Source organism: Ostrea edulis, chromosome 4 (assembly GCF_947568905.1).
Source record: "Ostrea edulis chromosome 4, xbOstEdul1.1, whole genome shotgun sequence".
NCBI classification, from domain to species: domain Eukaryota; kingdom Metazoa; phylum Mollusca; class Bivalvia; order Ostreida; family Ostreidae; genus Ostrea; species Ostrea edulis.
Genome location: NC_079167.1, coordinates 92,016,116 through 92,037,056, shown reverse-complemented (window position 1 = coordinate 92,037,056; position 20,941 = coordinate 92,016,116). Strand labels below are relative to the sequence as shown.

The 20,941-nt window shown below is 35.5% G+C and overlaps 1 protein-coding gene across 1 annotated transcript; it reads right to left on the bottom strand.

Annotated features, from left to right (window-relative positions):
* Window positions 1–2,585: 2,585 nt before the first annotated feature.
* LOC125668604 (ankyrin repeat domain-containing protein 13C-like) lies at window positions 2,586–20,941 on the bottom strand. The gene is made up of 13 exons (XM_048902902.2): window positions 20,811–20,941; window positions 17,312–17,353; window positions 17,087–17,191; window positions 16,857–16,988; window positions 16,650–16,716; window positions 16,407–16,551; window positions 15,204–15,335; window positions 14,267–14,334; window positions 13,857–13,941; window positions 11,212–11,361; window positions 10,945–10,973; window positions 10,689–10,789; window positions 2,586–6,873 (listed from the first exon to the last, which is right to left on the bottom strand). The coding sequence occupies exons 1-13, from the start codon at window positions 20,917–20,919 to the stop codon at window positions 6,740–6,742; spliced, it is 1,299 nt and encodes a 432-aa protein (XP_048758859.1). The 5' UTR covers window positions 20,920–20,941; the 3' UTR covers window positions 2,586–6,739.

The window sequence follows — 20,941 nt, the reverse complement described above, 5'->3', positions numbered from 1 at the left end:
TGCAAGGTTGTAAAGTTGGCATTTGAAAATTTCCTTACCACAGGGGTGTGATTTTTCCTCTTTTCAGAGGAAATCCTCCGATTTGCTCAATTTTCGGGGGGGAAAATGAAACACTCTGGATTTGATCTAAAGCGCAAAAAGGTTATTTTTCCAGGTAGGGTGAGGTGTTTTCCTCCCTTTTTGACCAGTTTTCCTCTGATTTCTGAGGAATTCAGTCACACCCCTGTTACCATTTAAGGATGATAATCTACTTATACAGGCTGTCCAGCACTCTCTGACAAAAAAATAAGGGCTAATAATAATAATTTTAAAGATACAATTACGAAAATTTTGGGCTAAAATTAAGAATTTCCGAACTCATGACTTACTTACATTAATTAATATCAGGCTATATAGTTTATGCAAGTTAACTCAATCGGAAGTTATTTTCTTGTTTATTATGTATTCTCCGGGTCAGATAGGAATCACCCATTTGATCTAATTTGAAATATTTATTATCACGAAACGTTGCAGGCGGAACTACAAGGCAACATATGATAGCGAGTCTGAAAGCGCACGTACATAATCGAAACTCCTCGAATGTATTGCGCACAATGAGTGCGTTCGAGATCGTCGTTCTTCGTACAAGTACAAATTCCTCGAATGTCTTGCGCACTATGAGTGCGTTCGAGATCGCCGTTCTTCGTATGAGTACAAATTCCTGTCGACCCCGAACGCCAAGTACGCAACCCGAGAACGGGTTCGAGGTGCAAGAACTCACACCACCTCTGTAGGTAGTGTGGTCGAAGAACAAAGAACACGTTCGTGCGCATATCTCGTCGTTTCATGCGTTTGCGACTCTAAGAACGGAGCACGAGAACGGCGACCTCGACCTCTTTGTCAAATGTGCGAGACATTTGAGGAGTTTCGATTGATCGTGTACGGCATGCAGGCTGTTGACCGGGCACATTTAGCGATAGTCAGGTGAAAACAGGGTAAAAAGAATCATTTTGAGGCATTTGAGCAATGGAAGGGAAGTTAAATTTTATGTTTAACATGAAATCACCACTCAGTACGACTATATACCGTAACCACCACGCTGTTTATATTTTTCTCGTGCACAACCACCATAAACGTCACTACCTGACATTGAATATACCAGAACTCCTTTAAATAGCCATTTATTATTTGTCGAAATTGCCAAATCGTATCATTTTTAATCTCTTAACCAATGGCATATTGACAAAGTTTTGGTATGGTTTTTAACATCTTACAAATTACGGCACATATATGTATACCTTTAAAAGTCACATCTTTGTCACAAAGCAAAGTCACAACCAATAAACAGCTCCACACAGGGATCCACTGGTCAAATGAAGTTTTTTACATTTTCAAAATTGCTAGTGGAAATATAACCCCCCCCCCCCCCCCCCCCCCCAGAAAGAGAGTGAAAAGGGATTAACGTGAAAAATCGGGGCTTTTTTTGGTTAGGATTTCCCCTTGAATTCAATAGTCTTAAAGGAATTTTAGCAAAAACTAAAAAAAAACAAGAGGTACTGTGAGCAATGCTCACTAAGAATACCCCCCGCTTACCCCAATCTCCCAAAGGGTGTTGGTAATAGGTATAAACTACCTCTTTTGTGAGTGTAAAAAACAAATGGCATGACAAACCGAACCATATTGCTACTTCGATGTCCAGTGCGCGTGACCTTTGACCTTTTGACCCCAAAATCAATAGGGAACATCTTCATCCCATGGGTAGTCCATATGTATGATATGGTGACTGTAGGTGGAAAGGATAACGCTTTAGAGCCCGGAAACCATATTGCTACTTCGATGTCCAGTGCGCTTGACCTTTGACCTTTTGACCCCAAAATCAATAGGGAACATCTTCATCCCATGGGTAGTCCATATGTATGATATGGTGACTGTAGGTGGAAAGGATAACACTTTAGAGCCCGGAAACCATATTGCTACTTCGATGTCCAGTGCACTTGACCTTTGACCTTTTGACCCCAAAATCGATAGGGAACATCTTCATCCCATGGGTAGCCCATATGTATGATATGGTGACTGTAGGTGGAAAGGATACCGCTTTAGAGCCCGGAAACCATATTGCTACTTCGATGTCCAGTGCGCGTGACCTTTGACCTTTTGACCCCAAAATCAATAGGGAACATCTTCATCACATGGGTAGTCCATATGTATGATATGGTGACTGTAGGTGGAAAGGATAACGCTTTAGAGCCCGGAAACCATATTGCTACTTCGATGTCCAGTGCGCTTGACCTTTGGACCCCAAAATCGATAGGGAACATCTTCATCCCATGGGTAGTCCATATGTATGATATGGTGACGGTAGGTGGAAAGGATAATGCTTTAGAGCCCGGAAACCATTGCGTCTACAGACGGACGGACGGACAACCCGATTCCAGTATACCCCCCCCACAACTTGTTGCGGGGGGTATAATTACGATATTTTAAAGGAATGTTAGGGCCACTGGACAGCCTGCTTATATTTACAAACACTTGGTCATCACTAATAGTTATATTGAACTTTATAAATATGAAAACATAAAACTGACCTAAACTCCAAAACCAAACAATTGGAAATGAGAACTTTATTAGTCATTCACAAAACTGAAATGCGACTAAATACAAACAAGAACAGTGTACAGAAGAACAATAACTCTGGCCTTTAACATGTACAAAGGTACATGTGATTTACCTAATTGAAAAAAAAGAAAAGAAAAATGGACCAGATTTTATATTAAAGGGGCATGGACACAATTTGATGCTGAAAACTTTCAAATTTTATTTTTAAGGTTTAGAATGCTTAATTAAAATGTTAAGTAAACAAGGCTTGTGCCATGCTTTTGTTTACATTGCTTAATAGAAAATAGCATGTTTAAAAGAAATTGAGATGTGCCAAACACTAGAAACTATTTCATTGTGTTCAGAATTAACTTGTAAATTGAAAAACTCTGCTTTAAATGAAGCTTTTACTAGTAATATTTAACCTATGTAAGGCCAAGTAAAATTAATTAGTAGATTATCATTCAAACTTCACAAAAAAATGGGGCGGGTGGGAGGATTTTAATTTTTATTTTTCGCCATGGTATTCTTGACCTCGAAAATGCCTTCTCTCATTGAGAAAAGGCTTTATAAATCATAATTACATGTGTATTTGGGTTTCTAAAAGGCAAAGTGAAACAAAGTATGTTTACGATACCGGACCGGACATAAAAATATCCGGAAATCGTAATTTTGAAAAATAAAAAAAATCAGGGGGGGGGGGGGGGGGCATGATAATCTACTAATTAATTTTACTTGGCCTAATCAAAAACATGCCACGAGCCTTATTACATGACAAAGAATTGTGAGCTCTGTATTTTCCATGTACCTCAAAAACTGACATTCAAATTTTTGCTGACCATTAGAAATGCCTTAGTTAAGTACTCTAAACATTAAAAATGGAAAAATAAAATTTAAAAATTTTCACCTCAAATCATGTCCATGCCTGAAAATTTTGAAATAATTGACAATCTTTCTTTAGCAGCAGCAAACATACATGATATGACTTGGAACCCTGGATTTTCACAATACATTACTACAGTAAACGAAATTCTAGGTAGGTTTTCAAGATAATAGTAAACAAAATATATCAAATTTGAAATTCTCAGATTAGAAAGTCAAACAGCACAAACACTATACAGAACAGAAATCATCTGTAATTCAATAACAAAATCTTATAACACAATAAAAATTGTTTCAGCATTTACAAAATTCCCTCAGCTTGTTACAATACCGAGTATGGGATAAATATGACTAGAGATTTTTTTTCCAAGCTAACACCTACACATAAGACAAGGCCTACACAGTGTGCATTGTTGGAGATATATATGCATCAATTCATGGAATGCAATTCTTGTGGGTTTACATAAAAAAGATAATGAACTACTTTAGAAATTAATCTTACAATTCTTTTCTTAATGGGGCGTATTATAGCGAAAATTGGACAGATAACTTTATCAATGCATTATAATTTTGTTTTCAAATTCATATGACATATCAATACACAACATGAAGTCAAAATCAGGTTTTCTTTAAAGCAGAAATCAAATTTTTTAGCCAATCCAAAATAGCATCAAATTATTAGTGTTTACTAGGTATTTGTTTTCAGAGCTTTCTTATACAGACACCATCTGTAATCGTTTGAACTCTTTTCACACAGATTTTTAAAAAATGCTCCAGGTGCACAATGTTGGTAAATAATAGAGTTAAATCTAAAGCAAACTAGCATGGCGCCACGCCATGCCCCTTTTTAAAAAATTTTGTTAATATAAACAATTGTTATTTATTTTACAAAGTTGATTGAAAGGTTGATTGAAAAGTTTTAAAATCAAGGCAGCAGGTATTAACTTTTAAAGAGGCTAAATGATCATTCTATTACTATCATAGTATGATACAATGAAAGTGCCCCGAAATTGTCTTGCCACAACAAAAAGTGCCCTTTTGAACATATGATATGTGTGCCCTCTCTAGATTTAACACTAAATAAGTATCAATAAATACTCTACAGTAAGGAAACTTTCAAACTTGCCCAAATTTTGGCAAAAACTGTACAAATGTCAAATAAAGAACTCTTCAATAGGAGGTAGAAAAATTTGTTAGTAGCTAAGCTAATGTCTTTAGATCATTCTCATGTGACTGTATTTACAAGGAATTTTTATCTATTTTTGCAGTTGGAAAGTGAAATATAAACATATCTAGCACACATCTTCCTTTTACAATGCAGTGACTAGATTAAAAAATTGTCAATAAAGTTAAAAGGCAGTGACATTTTGCAGAAGGCCAGCTTGTTTTCCATATTATCAACCATAAGAATAGATCAAGTCTACAGAACAACGGTAATACAATACATAACGCTAAACACAACATACAGTCAAAACCACTGCTCCCATAAAATACCCAGAAATGCAAAATCGGACAACCTCTGTAAATACAAATGTAACTAAGTATATATATTCTCAGCAATCTGAATCACTTGTCATCAGCATTACACTATCATATAACGCCTCAGTGAAATTAAAACAAAATTCTGTGCTAAAATTAACAAAATACTCAACCATGTAAAAATATACACCACTCTGCTAAAATGCTTGTACACATCGAGGACAGCAACGTCCATTTCTACTGTTTCTATATCTAACTATTCATTTTATGTTCTATTCAACACTCAAAAGACTGCATATCATATGGTGTGTGTAATGAGCAATTTATTTTTTTTTTGATCAGCAACATGTGCATATTCCTCTCTCTTGCCAAGACAGGGGAACCTGTTGCACAAAAAAATCAACCTGCTACAAAATTCTGCAGTACATTTTAACAACAAACTTTGACAACAATTCAACATTATTATAATTAATTAGTTACTATTCTAAATTAATTCAGTTTTCTTTTAATCACCAGCTACTTCTTGTACATTCATTTTTCCAAATGAATTTTATTTTCATTTTCTGGCTGAAGAAATCTATGTAGCTTACAACTAAATATTTACCTGCTGGTGTAAAAGCTTTACGAGAAGCAGATGAATATGACTTCTGTTCTCTATAGATACACACACGGTTTAAAATTCTCAGAATGGAACTGTCTATTCAGGTATTTTTCAGTTTGTATTGTTTTCCCTCTATCTATATAAATCAGTAGAATTAATTAAACATTAATTAAACTTTGACTTGAAAATGTATGAATGTGTGTGTAAAAGATATGATATATTTTTATAAATTTTCTGCAGTACAAAGACCTTGTTAATTCCCAAGTCTTCAACAGTGTTAAGATTTTGTTGATTCCCAAGTCTTCAACAATAAAAAAAAAACAACTTGCTAATTCAGTACAAAGATTTTGATAGGCTGTAACTGTAACTTGTGACATAAAATTATATAACTCCATTGCAAGTATTAAGAATGAAAGCATTTCAACAAGTGTACAACTTCATAATCTGTGGTTACAACCCACACCATTGTTTCTAAGTCTATAAAAAAAACACTTTTATTTGAATATTACTACTGCTGTAGACTTCAGTTGCTGTCCAATTAGAAAACTAATCTAATTAAAATTAGATCCTATGATCCGCTCATCTACTATTGCTATGTAGCGGATCATAGGATCTAATTTTAATTAGATTGATAGAGACCCAATAAAGCATATTTTTGCTATTCTAAAAACTTTTACAACAAATAAAATTTTAATACTGTATACAGTTTTAAATTTCCCTGGTTCGTTTTAACAGTTTCTTATTTATCGGTAAATTTGTTTAAAGTCATGGTTTTCATGTCCATCTAGAGGTTTAATTTTACAGTTTGGAAATGCATGTACAATGACAATAGCTAAAATCAAACTGAAGTGAAAATCAAACTGTCTAATTTTTGTATGATAAATCTTAACAATATAAATGCAATAAGTGCAAGTCCCCCCCCCCCCTTTTCCAAAGGATTACTGGAAATGAGTAGAGACCCCATTACACCCCCTCCCGATCCAAAACCTTAAAATTTATGAAGGTGGGTAATAAAATTTTGAATTCTACCCTTTAAATACTCTAGAAAAGCAAAGTCATCTCTGTGCTAGAGATTCCCAGGTTGGTGAGGGGCACCTCCATTCCAACAGCCAGTTCTAAGTACGTCTCCTTCTGGTTGCCGTCGATGATTATCACATTTCTAACGCTGGAAAACATGTCCATCAAACTAAAGTCCATCATCTGTCATAAATCCGGAAATCGGTTTGGGTCTTCACGGTAGTTTGCAGGAATCACAAACATTCCATCGTCAATGTCTTCTCGCCATTCAAAACAAGTGAAGGTCACTTTAGCTGTCACTGTGGGAAATACTGGGATTTCTGTACAAGAGAAATTGTGTAATCATAAATGTTTCTCATCTTTTTATAGCAATGACTTTTGTACATACAATTCATGTTTTAAAAACAATATATTGTTGAACATATCAAACTGAATGATGGTTATGCAGTAATACACAGTTAGAGTGAATTCTCTTTTTAACGAATTACTGCTCATAACAAAGATAGAAAAAAATCAATAAATGCACCCAGGGGTGCATGAGCCGAGTTGCATGGGATACATTGTAAAGTCGGGAATGATTTGGCATATTTATAATTGTGAATTTTCGGATTTAAACTTTTAGAGTTATCATGCAGATTCAGATATTTCTAAAATTTTCAATCTTTTTTCAGGACTGTGACCTTGACCTTTTTTCTCCAAAATCAATAGGGGATCTTCCTAACCTGCTATCCAACAATATCACCAAGTTTCATTTGATTCAGTTTTAAACTTTTCGAGTTACTGTCCAGAAACCAAATTTGTCTGAAGTTTTCAATCTATTTTCGGTCAGTGACCTTGACCTTTGTTCTCCAAAATCAATAGGGGCCTTGCTTTGCTGATATCCAATAATATATCCAAGTTTCATTTGATTCAAATTTAAAAAAATCGAGTTATCCTCCTGAAACCAAATTGAATTTTTTTTGGAATTTTAAATCTATTTTCGGTCACTGTGACCTTGACCTTTGACCTATTTTCTCCAAAATCAATAGGAGTCTTCCTTACCTGGTACATAACCATATCTTTAAGTATCATTTGATTCGGATTTAAACTTTCTGAGTTAGCATCCGGAAACCAAATTTTTCTGAAATTTTCATTCTATTTTCAGTCACTGTGACCTTGACCTTTGACCATTTTTCTCCAAAATTAATAGGGGTCTTCCTTACTTAGTACCCAACAATATATCAAAGTTTCATTTGATTAAATTGTAAACTTTTCGAGTTATCATCCGGAAACCAATTGTTGACGCCCGCCCGCCCACATCACCAAACCAATAGCCGAGTTCAACTTCATTGTAACTCGGCTAATGATGAATTATGCACATTATAGTCTATTTGATTTCGGCATAGATGAAAGAAATAAGTTGATATTTTAAGTTCATTCTTGACTAGTTTAACTCTGACATATTTGGTCTGCTTTATTTGTATAATGTATGCATGGCAACCTTTACAAGTGTTCAGAAAGAAAAAATAGCGGTGGTAAGTTTTGACATCGAGTTCATCTTTTATATATGTATAGTAGTAAGGACCTACAGCTGTATCCGACTAAATTCATTGTGTTAGATCATGTGTAAAACACAAGAGTAGTTAGATATGCAAAGATCCAAGAACTGCTGGTAAAATAACACTCAGCATGCTAATAAGACAGTCAGGTGGTCAACAATTGGCTCATTTAGAAATTAGTTTTGTTTATATCTTCACAACTAGTAGGGTTTTTTTTGTATGCATATCAAATAGAGTTTTTTGTTTCATTTCATATATAGCATACTGTGGTATTGATATCTTTTTAAAAAGATTCAACAAACAAAAAAATTGAGCGTATGTACCTTTGAGAAGCTACATAGCCTGTCTTGTCCCTGGCACTAAAACCGTGTTCTGCTGTTCACAGAAAACACACTCAGCAGCGTTTCATATTTGGAACAGTGCACACTGTATACTAGTATTATTGGGACGAATTACTTTTCAGCATACATCTTTAAAAATTTGCTAGCATTTCTCCATTTCTGTGACTATTTGAACTGCATGCAATAAAAAAAAAAAACAACAATTCTTGTGAGTCACATTTATTAAGGTCATGGCTTTACCATGAATTCCACAAATATGGAGCCATTATGAAAATTGCAGCTTTAATATGTAATTTACATGTGCTCTGATAAGGCAACATGGTGAATAAAACAAGAGGTACTGTGAGCAATGCTCACTAAGAATACCCCCCCGCTTACCCCAATCTCCCAAAGGGTGTTGTTAATAGGTATAAACTACCTCTTTTCTGAGTGTAAAAAACAAATGGCATGACAAACCGAACCCTATTGCTACTTCGATGTCCAGTGCGCGTGACCTTTGACCTTTTGTCCCCAAAATCGATAGGGAACATCTTCATCCCATGGGTAGTCCATATGTATGATATGGTGACTGTAGGTGGAAAGGATAACGCTTTAGAGCCCGGAAACCATATTGCTACTTCGATGTCCAGTGTGCTTGACCTTTGACCTTTTGACCCCAAAATCGATAGGGAACATCTTCATCCCATGGGTAGTCCATATGTATGATATGGTGACTGTAGGTGGAAAGGATAACGCTTTAGAGCCCGGAAACCATATTACTACTTCGATGTCCAGTGCGCTTGACCTTTGACCTTTTGACCCCAAAATCGATAGGGAACATCTTCATCCCATGGGTAGTCCATATATATGATATGGTGACGGTAGGTGGAAAGGATAATGCTTTAGAGCCCAGAAACCATTGCGTCTACAGACGGACGGACGGACAGACAGACGGACAACCCGATTCCAGTATACCCCCCCCCCCCCCCCACAACTTGTTGTGGGGGGTATAATTATGGGAAACTTACTTTCTAATATTTGTCAACAAGAGGCCCACAGGCCTTGTCGGTCACCTGAATACTAGTGAAAAAGTATCACTACTTCCATGGGCTATGAAATCTAGAAAAAAATTCCTGTTCTGAATATCTAAGCTAAATTCTTATGTTCATCAACAGTATAAAATAAGATGTGTTCTTAAAACTTCACTGCCCTCAAAAGTGCATACACTGATGAAAGGTCTTAAATAATAGGTGTATTAACATTAAAACATCAAAAGATATGACTAATTTGGGCTCGTTCTAAAGTCATAACCTTAGGTTATGAAATTCACCATTTGTACATCCTTTTCTGCTATTCCTAAGTATGCATTTAGATTTTATACAGTATCAGCAAACTTACACATAAATACTATAAACTTAAGTTTGGCCCCACCCTGAGGTCAGAACCCTTACTCATCATCAAATTTACAAATTTGGTAAAAGACTACCTGCTCTATCCATTTAGTTTCAATTTAGTATCAATAGCATGCGTGCGGTTCTTGAGAAGATTTTTGAAAATTGGTCAATTTGGGGCAGTTTTTGCCCTGCCCCTAAGGCCCCAGGAATCCTGAAATTTACAATTTATGTTCCCCTTGTTCCAAATATGTTTCATACAAAATTTGAAAAGAATTGGAATGATAGTTTTCAAGAAGTTATTGTTCAAACATTTAATAACTGACCACCCTGATACCAAAACGCCTATCCCTGGGATCATCAAATTTACAATTTTGGTAAAAGATTACCTGTTCTTTCTAAATATCTGTTTACTTTCAATTTAGTATCAACCACACTAAAGAAGATGTAATTTGAGTGTTTTACACATAAACACTATATACCAAGTTCGGCCCCGCCCTAAGGTCAGAACACCTTATCCCGAGGATCATGAGAATTTACAATTTTGGTAGAGGCCTTCCTGCTCTGCATCACTATGCATTTAGTTTTTCTTACACGTGTGTGGTTCTTGAGAAGAAGATTTTTGAAAATTGGTCAATTTTGGGCAGTTTTTGCCCCGCCCCTAGGGCCCCAGGGTTGCTGGAGTCCTGAAATTTACAATTTATGTCCTCCTTGTCCCAATGATGCTTCATACCCAATATGAAAAGAATTGGAATGGTAGTTATTAAGAAGGAGTTAAAAATGTTCAATTGTTAATGCACAATGGACTACAACCAATTGCAATAGGTCACCTGAGTTTACTCAGGTGACCTAAAAATTACTACTCAAAACTAAAATTTAGCTGTACCTATTTTCACAGGAAAACCATCAGGTAGTTTAGTTGTCATAAATTCTCGTAATTTCTGAAACTGTTTAAAAGGAGCAATGACTTCCAGCACATCCAGCAATCTAGGGAATAAAAGAGTCACAATCAAAACATCAGTACATGCATCCGTAACATGGGTCGCTGATACTGCTACTTATGGATAGCAACCGTTACTATGGAGCACATATTGTAGGAATGATTAATAAACAGTGAACACATGATCTTGTAAAATACTTACACTTCTATAGACATTGGAAATCTCTTGCTCTGGAAAAAAAAATAATAAATATATTGTATGCTTATTTATCATTGTGGGGTCAAATTCTTGTGGTTTAAGAATCATTAGCATGTTCAAGGTGGCATGGTGAATGAAAGGTTGTCCACTTTTACAGAATTAGATTAAAGGGAAAATAATGATTTTATATTAACTTATTCAAATTGCATATTTCAACAGAAGCCCCCCCCCCCAAATCAAGCAGAAACAGAAACTTCAGAAAACAACTACCATTGCCACAGTCGCTTTAAATGACTTTGTGTTTCCTTTGGCAATCCAAGGTCGTCCCAGACACATGGGGGTACCAGGGGGCTCAGCAGCATACTCCTCCCACTTCACACTAGTTTCCTCGGGATTTGGGAGTGAAGGTCTTCTCTGAAACTACCACCATAAAACTATCATCATTTAACCATCATCACTAAATTATCATAATAAAACTATCATCATTTAACCATCATCACTAAATCATCATCATAAAACTATCATCATTTAACCATCATCACTAAATCATCATAACCAAACTATCATCACTAAACTATCATCAAATTATCATGGTTTAATTAAAACATGTACATGAGTATTTTCTTATAAACACTGGTTTCAAATTATAGATTTGTATTTTCTTACAAATACAGGTACACAAATATAAACCAACACGTCCTCAAAGTCTACTCGGTATATTGAGTGTAGATGTTTGAGTGTACTCGGTATAGTAAGTGTTGATGTTTGAGTGTGCTCGGTATATTGAGTGTAGATGTTTGAGTGTACTCGGTATAGTAAGTGTAGATGTTTGAGTGTGCTCGGTATATTGAGTGTAGATGTTTGAGTGTATGTGGTATAGTGAGTGTAGATATTTGAGTGTTCTCAGTATAGTGAGTGTAGATGTTTGAGTGTACTCGGTATAGTGAGTGTAGATGTTTGAGTGTACTCGGTATAGTGAGTGTAGATGTTTGAGTGTACTCGGTATAGTGAGTGTAGATGTTTGAGTATACTCGGTATATTGAGTGTAGATATTTGAGTGTATGTGGTATAGTGAGTGTAGATGTTTGAGTGTACTCAGTATAGTGAGTGTAGATGTTTGAGTATACTCAGTATATTGAGTGTAGATGTTTGAGTGTACTCGGTATAGTGAGTGTAGATGTTTGAGTGTACTCGGTATAGTGAGTGTAGATGTTTGAGTGTACTCGGTATAGTGAGTGTAGATGTTTGAGTATACTCGGTATATTGAGTGTAGATATTTGAGTGTATGTGGTATAGTGAGTGTAGATGTTTGAGTGTACTCAGTATAGTGAGTGTAGATGTTTGAGTATACTCAGTATATTGAGTGTAGATGTTTGAGTGTACTCAGTATAGTAAGTGTAGATGTTTGAGTGTACTCGGTATATTGAGTGTAAATGTTTGAGGACAGCAGAGCAGGACACACTTTAACAGAGAAAACAAATAAACATTTATGTCACTAACACTATGTAGTTTGTCATCAAGATATATGCATGTACAATAGTTTATTGCATGCAATGTGTGTCTACAAGCCTACAACATTACATAAAACACAAGATTGTTGATATCAACTCTTTTGTAATGGAGGACTGTTTAGTATCCCCTTGAATCCTTGTTTAGGTACCTATTGCATACTGGTCATGTAAATGATAATGTATATTCCATACTGCCATTACTGGTCATGTAAATGATATTGTATATGTAAGATAATTTTTTTGTTTTTATTGGATGGTAATATACATGTACATTAAGAAATTATTATGGTATCTAATTAAACTACATGTGTTAATTACATATGCAAGTATTATATATTTCCACAACGTCAAATAAATACTTCTGAAAGATATTTAAAATTCAATATTTGTTGAAGTATTTTCTAAATTTACACATATCAATAGATTTATGCTTCTGTGTGGGTCCAGTTGATGCATAACAACTAAAAATTTTCCTTTAGGCAATACATGCTAATGAATACTATGATAAAAGCTTGCAGCCACTGCATACAAACTCAAATATCTTTTGCATCTCACTGAAATTTCAACAAAGAGAAATGAATATTCAGCAACTCCAAAATTGTCATTAAGGGTAATTTTTTCTATTCCCTTTGACAGCTTTTACTGCACATGGATAAATCCAATCAAGATAGACTGTTAAATAGCTTCATCACTATTTGTGGACTAATTTCCTGGTTGTGAACTATAATTTACACTTTACAATTCGGCAAACCACTATGCATAACACCCTTCAATAACATTATTTAAATGACAGCATTTCATTTACACAAATTAACCTTATAAATGAAAATTGGAAAATTAAGGAAGTCTTGAAGCACCTGGCTATAAGGCATGGCCTTGCATCATGTATACTGAATCTGCATATTGAGTGATTTTCAAGTTAATAGTATGTCTTACAATGCCATTTTCTCTGTGACCTTGATTTTTGACCCTCTACATGTAACCTCTGTTCAGTTTACATACTAAATATGAAGACTGTTAAAAAATGCAAAACATAATGCATCACACAATCCCACACTAATTACTCTGAGCTTGACCGCCTTATGTATAAGTGTATTGTCCACTTTATTCCTCAATACTAAATTTACCACATCCCACAATCCAAAATCAACTACCTCATTACGATCTTGATCTCTGATCTTCAAAATACATAGGCAAATTTTAATGACCAATTGTCTACTCAAGTAATGAATGAAGTCTTTAGGTTAAAAAATACAGAAGATATTGGATTACTTAAAAAGTGTTGATGGACAAACAGACGGCCGGCCAGTTAGATGGACGCAGTAAATAATCAGTATGGGACTTCCATATCTTCCCTACAGAACCCAAATTAGACATCACAAATATGTAAGTGTCCTTCCATACCTCACAATTATTCCAATTTCCTTTGGTCAAGTTCTCCATCATGGCTTTGTTTTTCTGGACATCATCTGGACTTAGATGTTCCCTCCTACAAAAGTCATATAGTCTTCACACCTGAACAGTATATTCACCAGCAATCCCACCAGCGATATACGGACAATCGCTGTGATTGTCCGTATATAGAGCGAAGTGACAGGTTTGATTTTAATCAGACTGAATAAAAACTATGAATACTCTTAGAAACAATGAAGTTTAAACAGACTGAAATATTTTCCATGTAAAGAGGAAGACTGAAAATCTAGCAATATTGGATTTTTTTGGTTTTCTTTACATTTCCACATGACTTGCTTGCTATTCTGATTTCACTATATGGACAATTCCTATAGGAGATCAGCTAAAGCCACTTTCAATACCTCTTCCTGGAATCCAAGATCAATCCATTTACTGCATAGAAATCAGCTTCAAATTCTCCCACCCTTTCCTGAAAACAAGGACAAGGAATGATCTTTGAATTATGAAATACAGCATAAGAATATCTTACATTTGCACATTTTTGGTAGGAAAGATTCTTTATCTCTGTTAGGTATTGATAACATGCAGTTTACTTGCTAAATTGGGAAAGGGAAGATTTCAAATGATGCTTAATTCCCATGAACTTATTCATTAAAAATCAGCTGTACTTCTCACTGTACCCAGCTCCCTCATTACACTGCCTCACATTTCAGTGTCGTACAGACTGACTGTATCAAGCTCCCTCATTACACTGCCTCACATTTCAGTGTTGTACAGACTGACTGTACCCAGCTCCCTCATTACACTGCCTCACATTTCAGTGTTGTACAGACTGACTGTACCCAGCTCCCTCATTACACTGCCTCACATTTCAGTGTCGTACAGACTGACAGTATCAAGCTCCCTCATTACATTGCCTCACATTTCAGTGTCGTACAGACTGACTGTACCCAGCTCCCTCATTACACTGCCTCACATTTCAGTGTCGTACAGACTGACAGTATCAAGCTCCCTCATTACATTGCCTCACATTTCAGTGTCGTACAGACTGACTGTACCCAGCTCTCTCATTACACTGCCTCACATTTCAGTGTCGTACAGACTGACTGTATCAAGCTTCCTCATTACACTGCCTCACATTTCAGTGTCGTACAGACTGACTGTATCAAGCTCCCTCATTACACTGCCTCACATTTCAGTGTTGTACAGACTGACTGTACCCAGCTCCCTCATTACACTGCCTCACATTTCAGTGTCATACAGACTGACTGTATCCACCTCCCTCATTATATTGCTTCACATTTCACACTGCCTCACAGTCTAGTGGTGACTACGTACCGTTTTGTCTTCTCGAAACAGCCAGCCACTTTGAGCCCGTGAAAATGTGATGTTTTTGGTGGACATCTGAGCTGCCATGATGTCACTGCTCATCAATATGTCTACTTCATCTTCTAGTTCTTGTTCTGATTCCTACAGAAAGACACTTTGTTATAAAGCAATAAAAGAACAAATTTATAAGGGCTTCTATATTAACAAATTTCATCTATTAGGATGCTTTGAGCCAAGTTTGGTTTCTTATAAATTCGCATGTTAAACTTTCATCCCCTATTCAGTATTGTGGCCCCTTCCTAACCCCATGGATCATGATTTTTACAAATATGAATCTCCACTTTGTCAGAAAGCTTTCATATAAATTTCAGCTCTTTTGGACCAGTGGTTCTTGAAAAGAAGACTTTTAAATGATCCACCCTATTTTTGTGATTATCTCCTCTTTGAAGGGGTTCATGGCCCTTCATTTGAACAAACTTGAATCCCCTTCACCTAAGGATGATTTGTTCCAAGTTGGATTAAAATTGACCATTGTTCAAGAGAAGATTTTCCTATGTATCAGCATGTAAAACTTTGATCGCTTTATGTGGCCCCACCCTACCCTCGGGGGGTCATGATCTGAACAAATTTGAATTTACTTTATACCTGGAAGCTTTCAGGTAAATCTCCACTCTTCTGGCCCATTGGTTCTTGAGAATTAGATTTTTAAAGATTTTCTATATATGTTCGCATGCATAACTTTGATCCCCTATTGTGTTCCCAACATACCCCTGGGGGGTCATGGTTTTTACAAACTTGAATCTCCACTATGTAAAGAAGTTTTCATGTAAATTTACGATTTTCTGGCCCAGTGGTTCTTGAGAAGATTTTAAACTGACCCCACCCTATTTTGCATTTTTTGAGATTATCTCCCCTATGAAGGGAGCATGACCCTTCATTTCAACAAAATTGAAAGCCCTTCACCTAGGAATGCTTTGTGCCAAGTTTGGTTGAAATTGGCCCAGTGGTTCTGGGGAAGATGAAAATGTGAAAAGTTTACGTCGACAGACAACAGACAATTTTGATCAGAAAAGCTCATTTGAGCCTTTGGCTCAGGTGAGCGAAAAAACCATTCACACACAAAGCAGAAATAAATGAGCTTTAGAGTTATCGTAATTTCCCACAAACAATAATTTATGAGACATTTCTTATAATTCTCTGTAATAACCTTACCTCTGACCTAATTTTTTGAAAAACATGTAATTTGTTGTCTAGAACTGTCAAGCCTTCATTAGAGGGAGCTTCTCCATCAAAAACAAAAGTTATGTCCCCTCTCTCCCATCTCATGTCATTGAAGTCAACTAAGGTTGTGTCCAACCTGTCATTTACAAACAACAACAAAATATTGAAAGATTTCAAAATACATTTTGCTTTCAAACTGCCACTTTTTTCCACAGCACATTGATATTAATTTACCTTAAACAGCTCCCTTTCTTGTGGATTTTGCAAACATCAGATGGCAATATACGGGAAACAAGTGGTACTGTATAAAATGGAATACAAGTTTTCTAATTGATTGCTTGAATTTTTTCCCCAGTGTACATACAATATATAAAGGCTGAAATTACAACACAGAATAGTCTTTATCCACTTAAACAAGATTTCTCTACAAAGACCCAATACCCCAGCTCTGGAAATCCCATTTAAGTTCCACATAGAAGTCTCCTATATCCCTCAGAGCCTGAATCAAGGCTGGCCTCCTCTCCTCTAAAGTGTCCCTGGATTGCTGTTTAAGCTTCTTCAGCAGACACAAAACTAAATACAGAACAGATACATGGTGGTTAGTTCTGGTAGATTGAAAATAATGAAAAGCAAGTATATACAAATTAATGAAACCTGTAAACAAATCATACTAGTTTGTCTGCTGCCATAACTTATAGACTCTGCCAGGGGAGTCCAGCCCTGTATGTTCTTCACTCGGACAGGTGCCCCATGTGCTAGTAACAACTGGATACAGTCTACAACACAGACATTATACATGAACATTTCTTGCACCATAATCTAAATTAGCAACAGTAATATTTCTTCTTTCCTTTATATTTTTAATGAAATTGATAAAACATATTTTAACATGCTACCTTTTCTTCCCAACATAACAGCCAGGTGTAGAGCTGTATTCCCTGTAAAACAATAATAAAACTTAGAATCAAACTATAATATCATGTTTACAACTAACACCAGGTGCCTACTTACTAACTTAGTGTTTTATGTTTCCAGCTAACACCAGGGGTCCATCAAGCTAGTGTTTATGTTTACAACTAATAGCAGGGGCATATCAACTTAAGTGTCTCATGTTTACAACTAACACCAGGGGTCCATCAATCTAGTGTCTCATGTTTACAACTAATAGCAGGGGTCCATCAAGCTAGTGTCTCATGTTTACAACTAATAGCAGGGGCATATCAGCTTAGTGTCTAATGTTTACAACTAACATCAGGGGTCCATCAATCTAGTGTCTCATGTTTACAACTAATAGCAGGGGTCCATCAAGCTAGTGTCTCATGTTTACAACTAACATCAGGGGTCCATCAATCTAGTGTCTCATGTTTACAACTAATAGCAGGGGTCCATCAAGCTAGTGTCTCATGTTTACAACTAATAGCAGGGGCATATCAACTTAGTGTCTAATGTTTACAACTAACATCAGGGGTCCATCAATCTAGTGTCTCATGTTTACAACTAATAGCAGGGGCCTATCAAGCTAGTGTCTCATGTTTACAGCTAACATCAGGGGTCCATCAAGCTAGTGTCTCATGTTTACAGCTAACATCAGGGGTCCATCAAGCTAGTGTCTCATGTTTACAACTAATAGCAGGGGTCCATCAAGCTAGTGTCTCATGTTTACAGCTAACATCAGGGGTCCATCAAGCTAGTGTCTCATGTTTACAACTAATAGCAGGGGTCCATCAAGCTAGTGTCTCATGTTTACAGCTAATAACAGGGGTCCATCAAGCTAGTGTCTCATGTTTACAGCTAATAGCAGGGGTCCATCAAGCTAGTGTCTCATGTTTACAGCTAATAACAGGGGCCTATCAACTTAGTGTTCTCTGTCACTGTGTTAATTAGTAATTACAATAGTAAGTGGTATACATTGTACACAATTCTCAGCAATTAAATTATTCTCCCATCATGCTATTACATTATACACTTAACCTATCATATCTGAGTTTATCATATTATATATTCTATAGTAAATAACTCCATCATATCATAATATATTGTACCGTGGTCTATCATATCATACATCCAAGTTTAATGTATCATACACAATTGTAACCAACATTTCCAAAATAGGACTTGACAAATTGTTTAAATTCCAAATCGATAGGAAATTTTATATTATCTTCCCAAAAACTTTGTCTACACTCAAATGAACAATGTGTCCACTCATCATGTGTCTACACTCAAATGACTGTCCACTCATCATGTGTCTACACTCAGATGAATGATTGTGTCAACTAATCATGTTTCTACACTCAAATGAACGAGTGTCCACTCATCATGTGTCTACACTCAAATGAACGAGTGTCCACTCATCATGTGTCTACACTCAGATGAACGATCGTGTCCACTCTTCATGTTTTCAGGATGATTATTTTAGTTTTTAAAGCTTTGCACAAGCTTAGTCCAAATCTAAAAACAATCCGAGTCAATATAATCCCCATAAAACATCAGGTAAACTTTCAGAATCAAATGAACGGTCTTAACAGTTGTTACTGTTGATGCTGATTTAAATCTATTCAGACCTATGCATGGTGCTCAGGGTCATAGCAATGGAGGTTCTCTATCTTGCCAGTGCCTATTGAAAAGGGACCTATATTCTTAAAGGGACATGGACACGATTTGAGCTGAAATTTTTCAAATTTTATTTTTTGATTTATAATGTTTAGAATGCTTAACTAAGGTATTACTAATGATCAGCAAAAATTTGAATGTCAGTAGTCAATGTACATGGGAGATACTGAGGTCACAAGTCCTTGTTATGTAAACAAGGCTCGTGCCATTTTTGTTTACGTATATGTTAAATAAACTAGTAAAAGTTTTGTTTAAAGCAGATTTTTTCAATTTATAAGTGAATTCTTAACACAATTAAATATTTTCTAGTGTTTGGCACATCTCAATTTGTTTTTAAAATGCTATTTTTTTTATTGACAGTATAATGTAAACAAAAACATGGCACGAGCCTTGTTTACATAACAAAGAATTGCAAGTGCTGTATCTCACTTATAACTCAACAACTGATATCAAATTTTGGTTGACCATTAGAAATACTTTAGTTAAGCATTGTAAACAATAAAAATGGAAAAATAAATTTTGAAATTTTCAGCTCAAATCGTGTCAATGCCCCTTTAAGGTCATATCCAAAAGACCCATTACTTTCACTTCTGCTGAAGTTCAACAAGGCCTGATGCTCAATACATTCATATTTCACAGTTTTAATATGACATTTAACAGTGATGTCATTCGTATTTCAAGATCAATGAAAAATTATTTTCAAACACTATCTTGTTTAATCATAATTCTTCTGTAAATAGAACACCAGACATCTTATTGAAAATTAGAGAATTTAATCAGAACATTTGCTTTAAAAATAGAGATCTATACTAATGAATTTGAATGAAATTTTATCTAACTTTATATGAATGACTGGGTACAGTGATTGTTTTAGACCCAATATAGGTCCGAATATCGGACCTTTCCCCTCCAAAAATTACCAATTTTTTCCCCATTTAACTTGCACTTTTCCCAATAATAAAAACTGGCAAAAAACGTCTTAGTTAAAAAATAATTTCAATGTGAAAAAATAAAATGGGTTTGTTAAAAAATAAGTTCAATATGAATAGTTTATGTACAACATGACAAAAATACGTCAATTCTAGATGATTTAGAAAGAATAATCAAAAAATTTTAAGAGCTTAAGGAAAAGAAAGTTATATACGTAAAATAAAAGTAGAATGAAATCAAATTGTGTTTGATTTCTTGTTTGATATTAATATATTTAGCATGTTTACAAAAATGTCTAGGTTTTCCCAATTTGATCAAAATGTTGAAAATATTTCCCTATTTGAAAGCCACAGTACCCTTTTGAAAAATGTTGAAAAATCACTGGGGTAGATTTAAAACAATATTGATCAATAATGAAAACAGATGACTAATCCATTGCCCGGTTGTCCCAATTATTCTGATTAATGGCTATCGTATTATCAAAATCTGGCAACACCAAGGTACATCTTCTATCATATATACACTACTTCATCATATATGGCCTATTTACAAATGTTTATACATATACATTTCTTTTTTCTAGACATTTTTTTTTTTCACTTAAAAGTTAGAACATCCACTGAATACACTTTAACACAACATCATGAAGTGGTATAGCTAATTAAGCCTGGAATACATTGTTTAAACATCCTTTATGGTTAAGTATCGAGGGATTACTCATCAACAAGTCAATCTCCACTTCTTATGACTAGGCCCAACATCATACACAATGTACCGACAATGTCGGTTCAGGTCAATTTTTCATAGAAGGATTCTATCATAATGATATGAAACATTCAGAAAAATGTATACCGTGCATATCTTTAAGCGCCACATCATTTACACGTAGTAATTGGGAGAGTTTTCTAATATCGTTGTGAAAGACGCATTCATGCAGAGGGTATCCTTCCCAGTCCGCCATTAGTTTATTTGCATATTTTAGA

What these genes read in the sequence shown, in the direction of transcription:
- LOC125668604 (XM_048902902.2), bottom strand. Translation starts at nt 20,919, where the DNA reads ATGGCGGACTGGGAAGGATACCCTCTGCATGAATGCGTCTTTCACAAC. An exon ending in TTTCCAATGTCTATAGAAGT is followed by an intron (nt 10,790 to 10,944) that starts GTAAGTATTTTA and finishes TTTATTCCCTAG; the next exon opens with ATTGCTGGATGTGCTGGAAG. An exon ending in TGGTTTTCCTGTGAAAATAG is followed by an intron (nt 6,874 to 10,688) that starts GTACAGCTAAAT and finishes TCTCTTGTACAG; the next exon opens with AAATCCCAGTATTTCCCACA.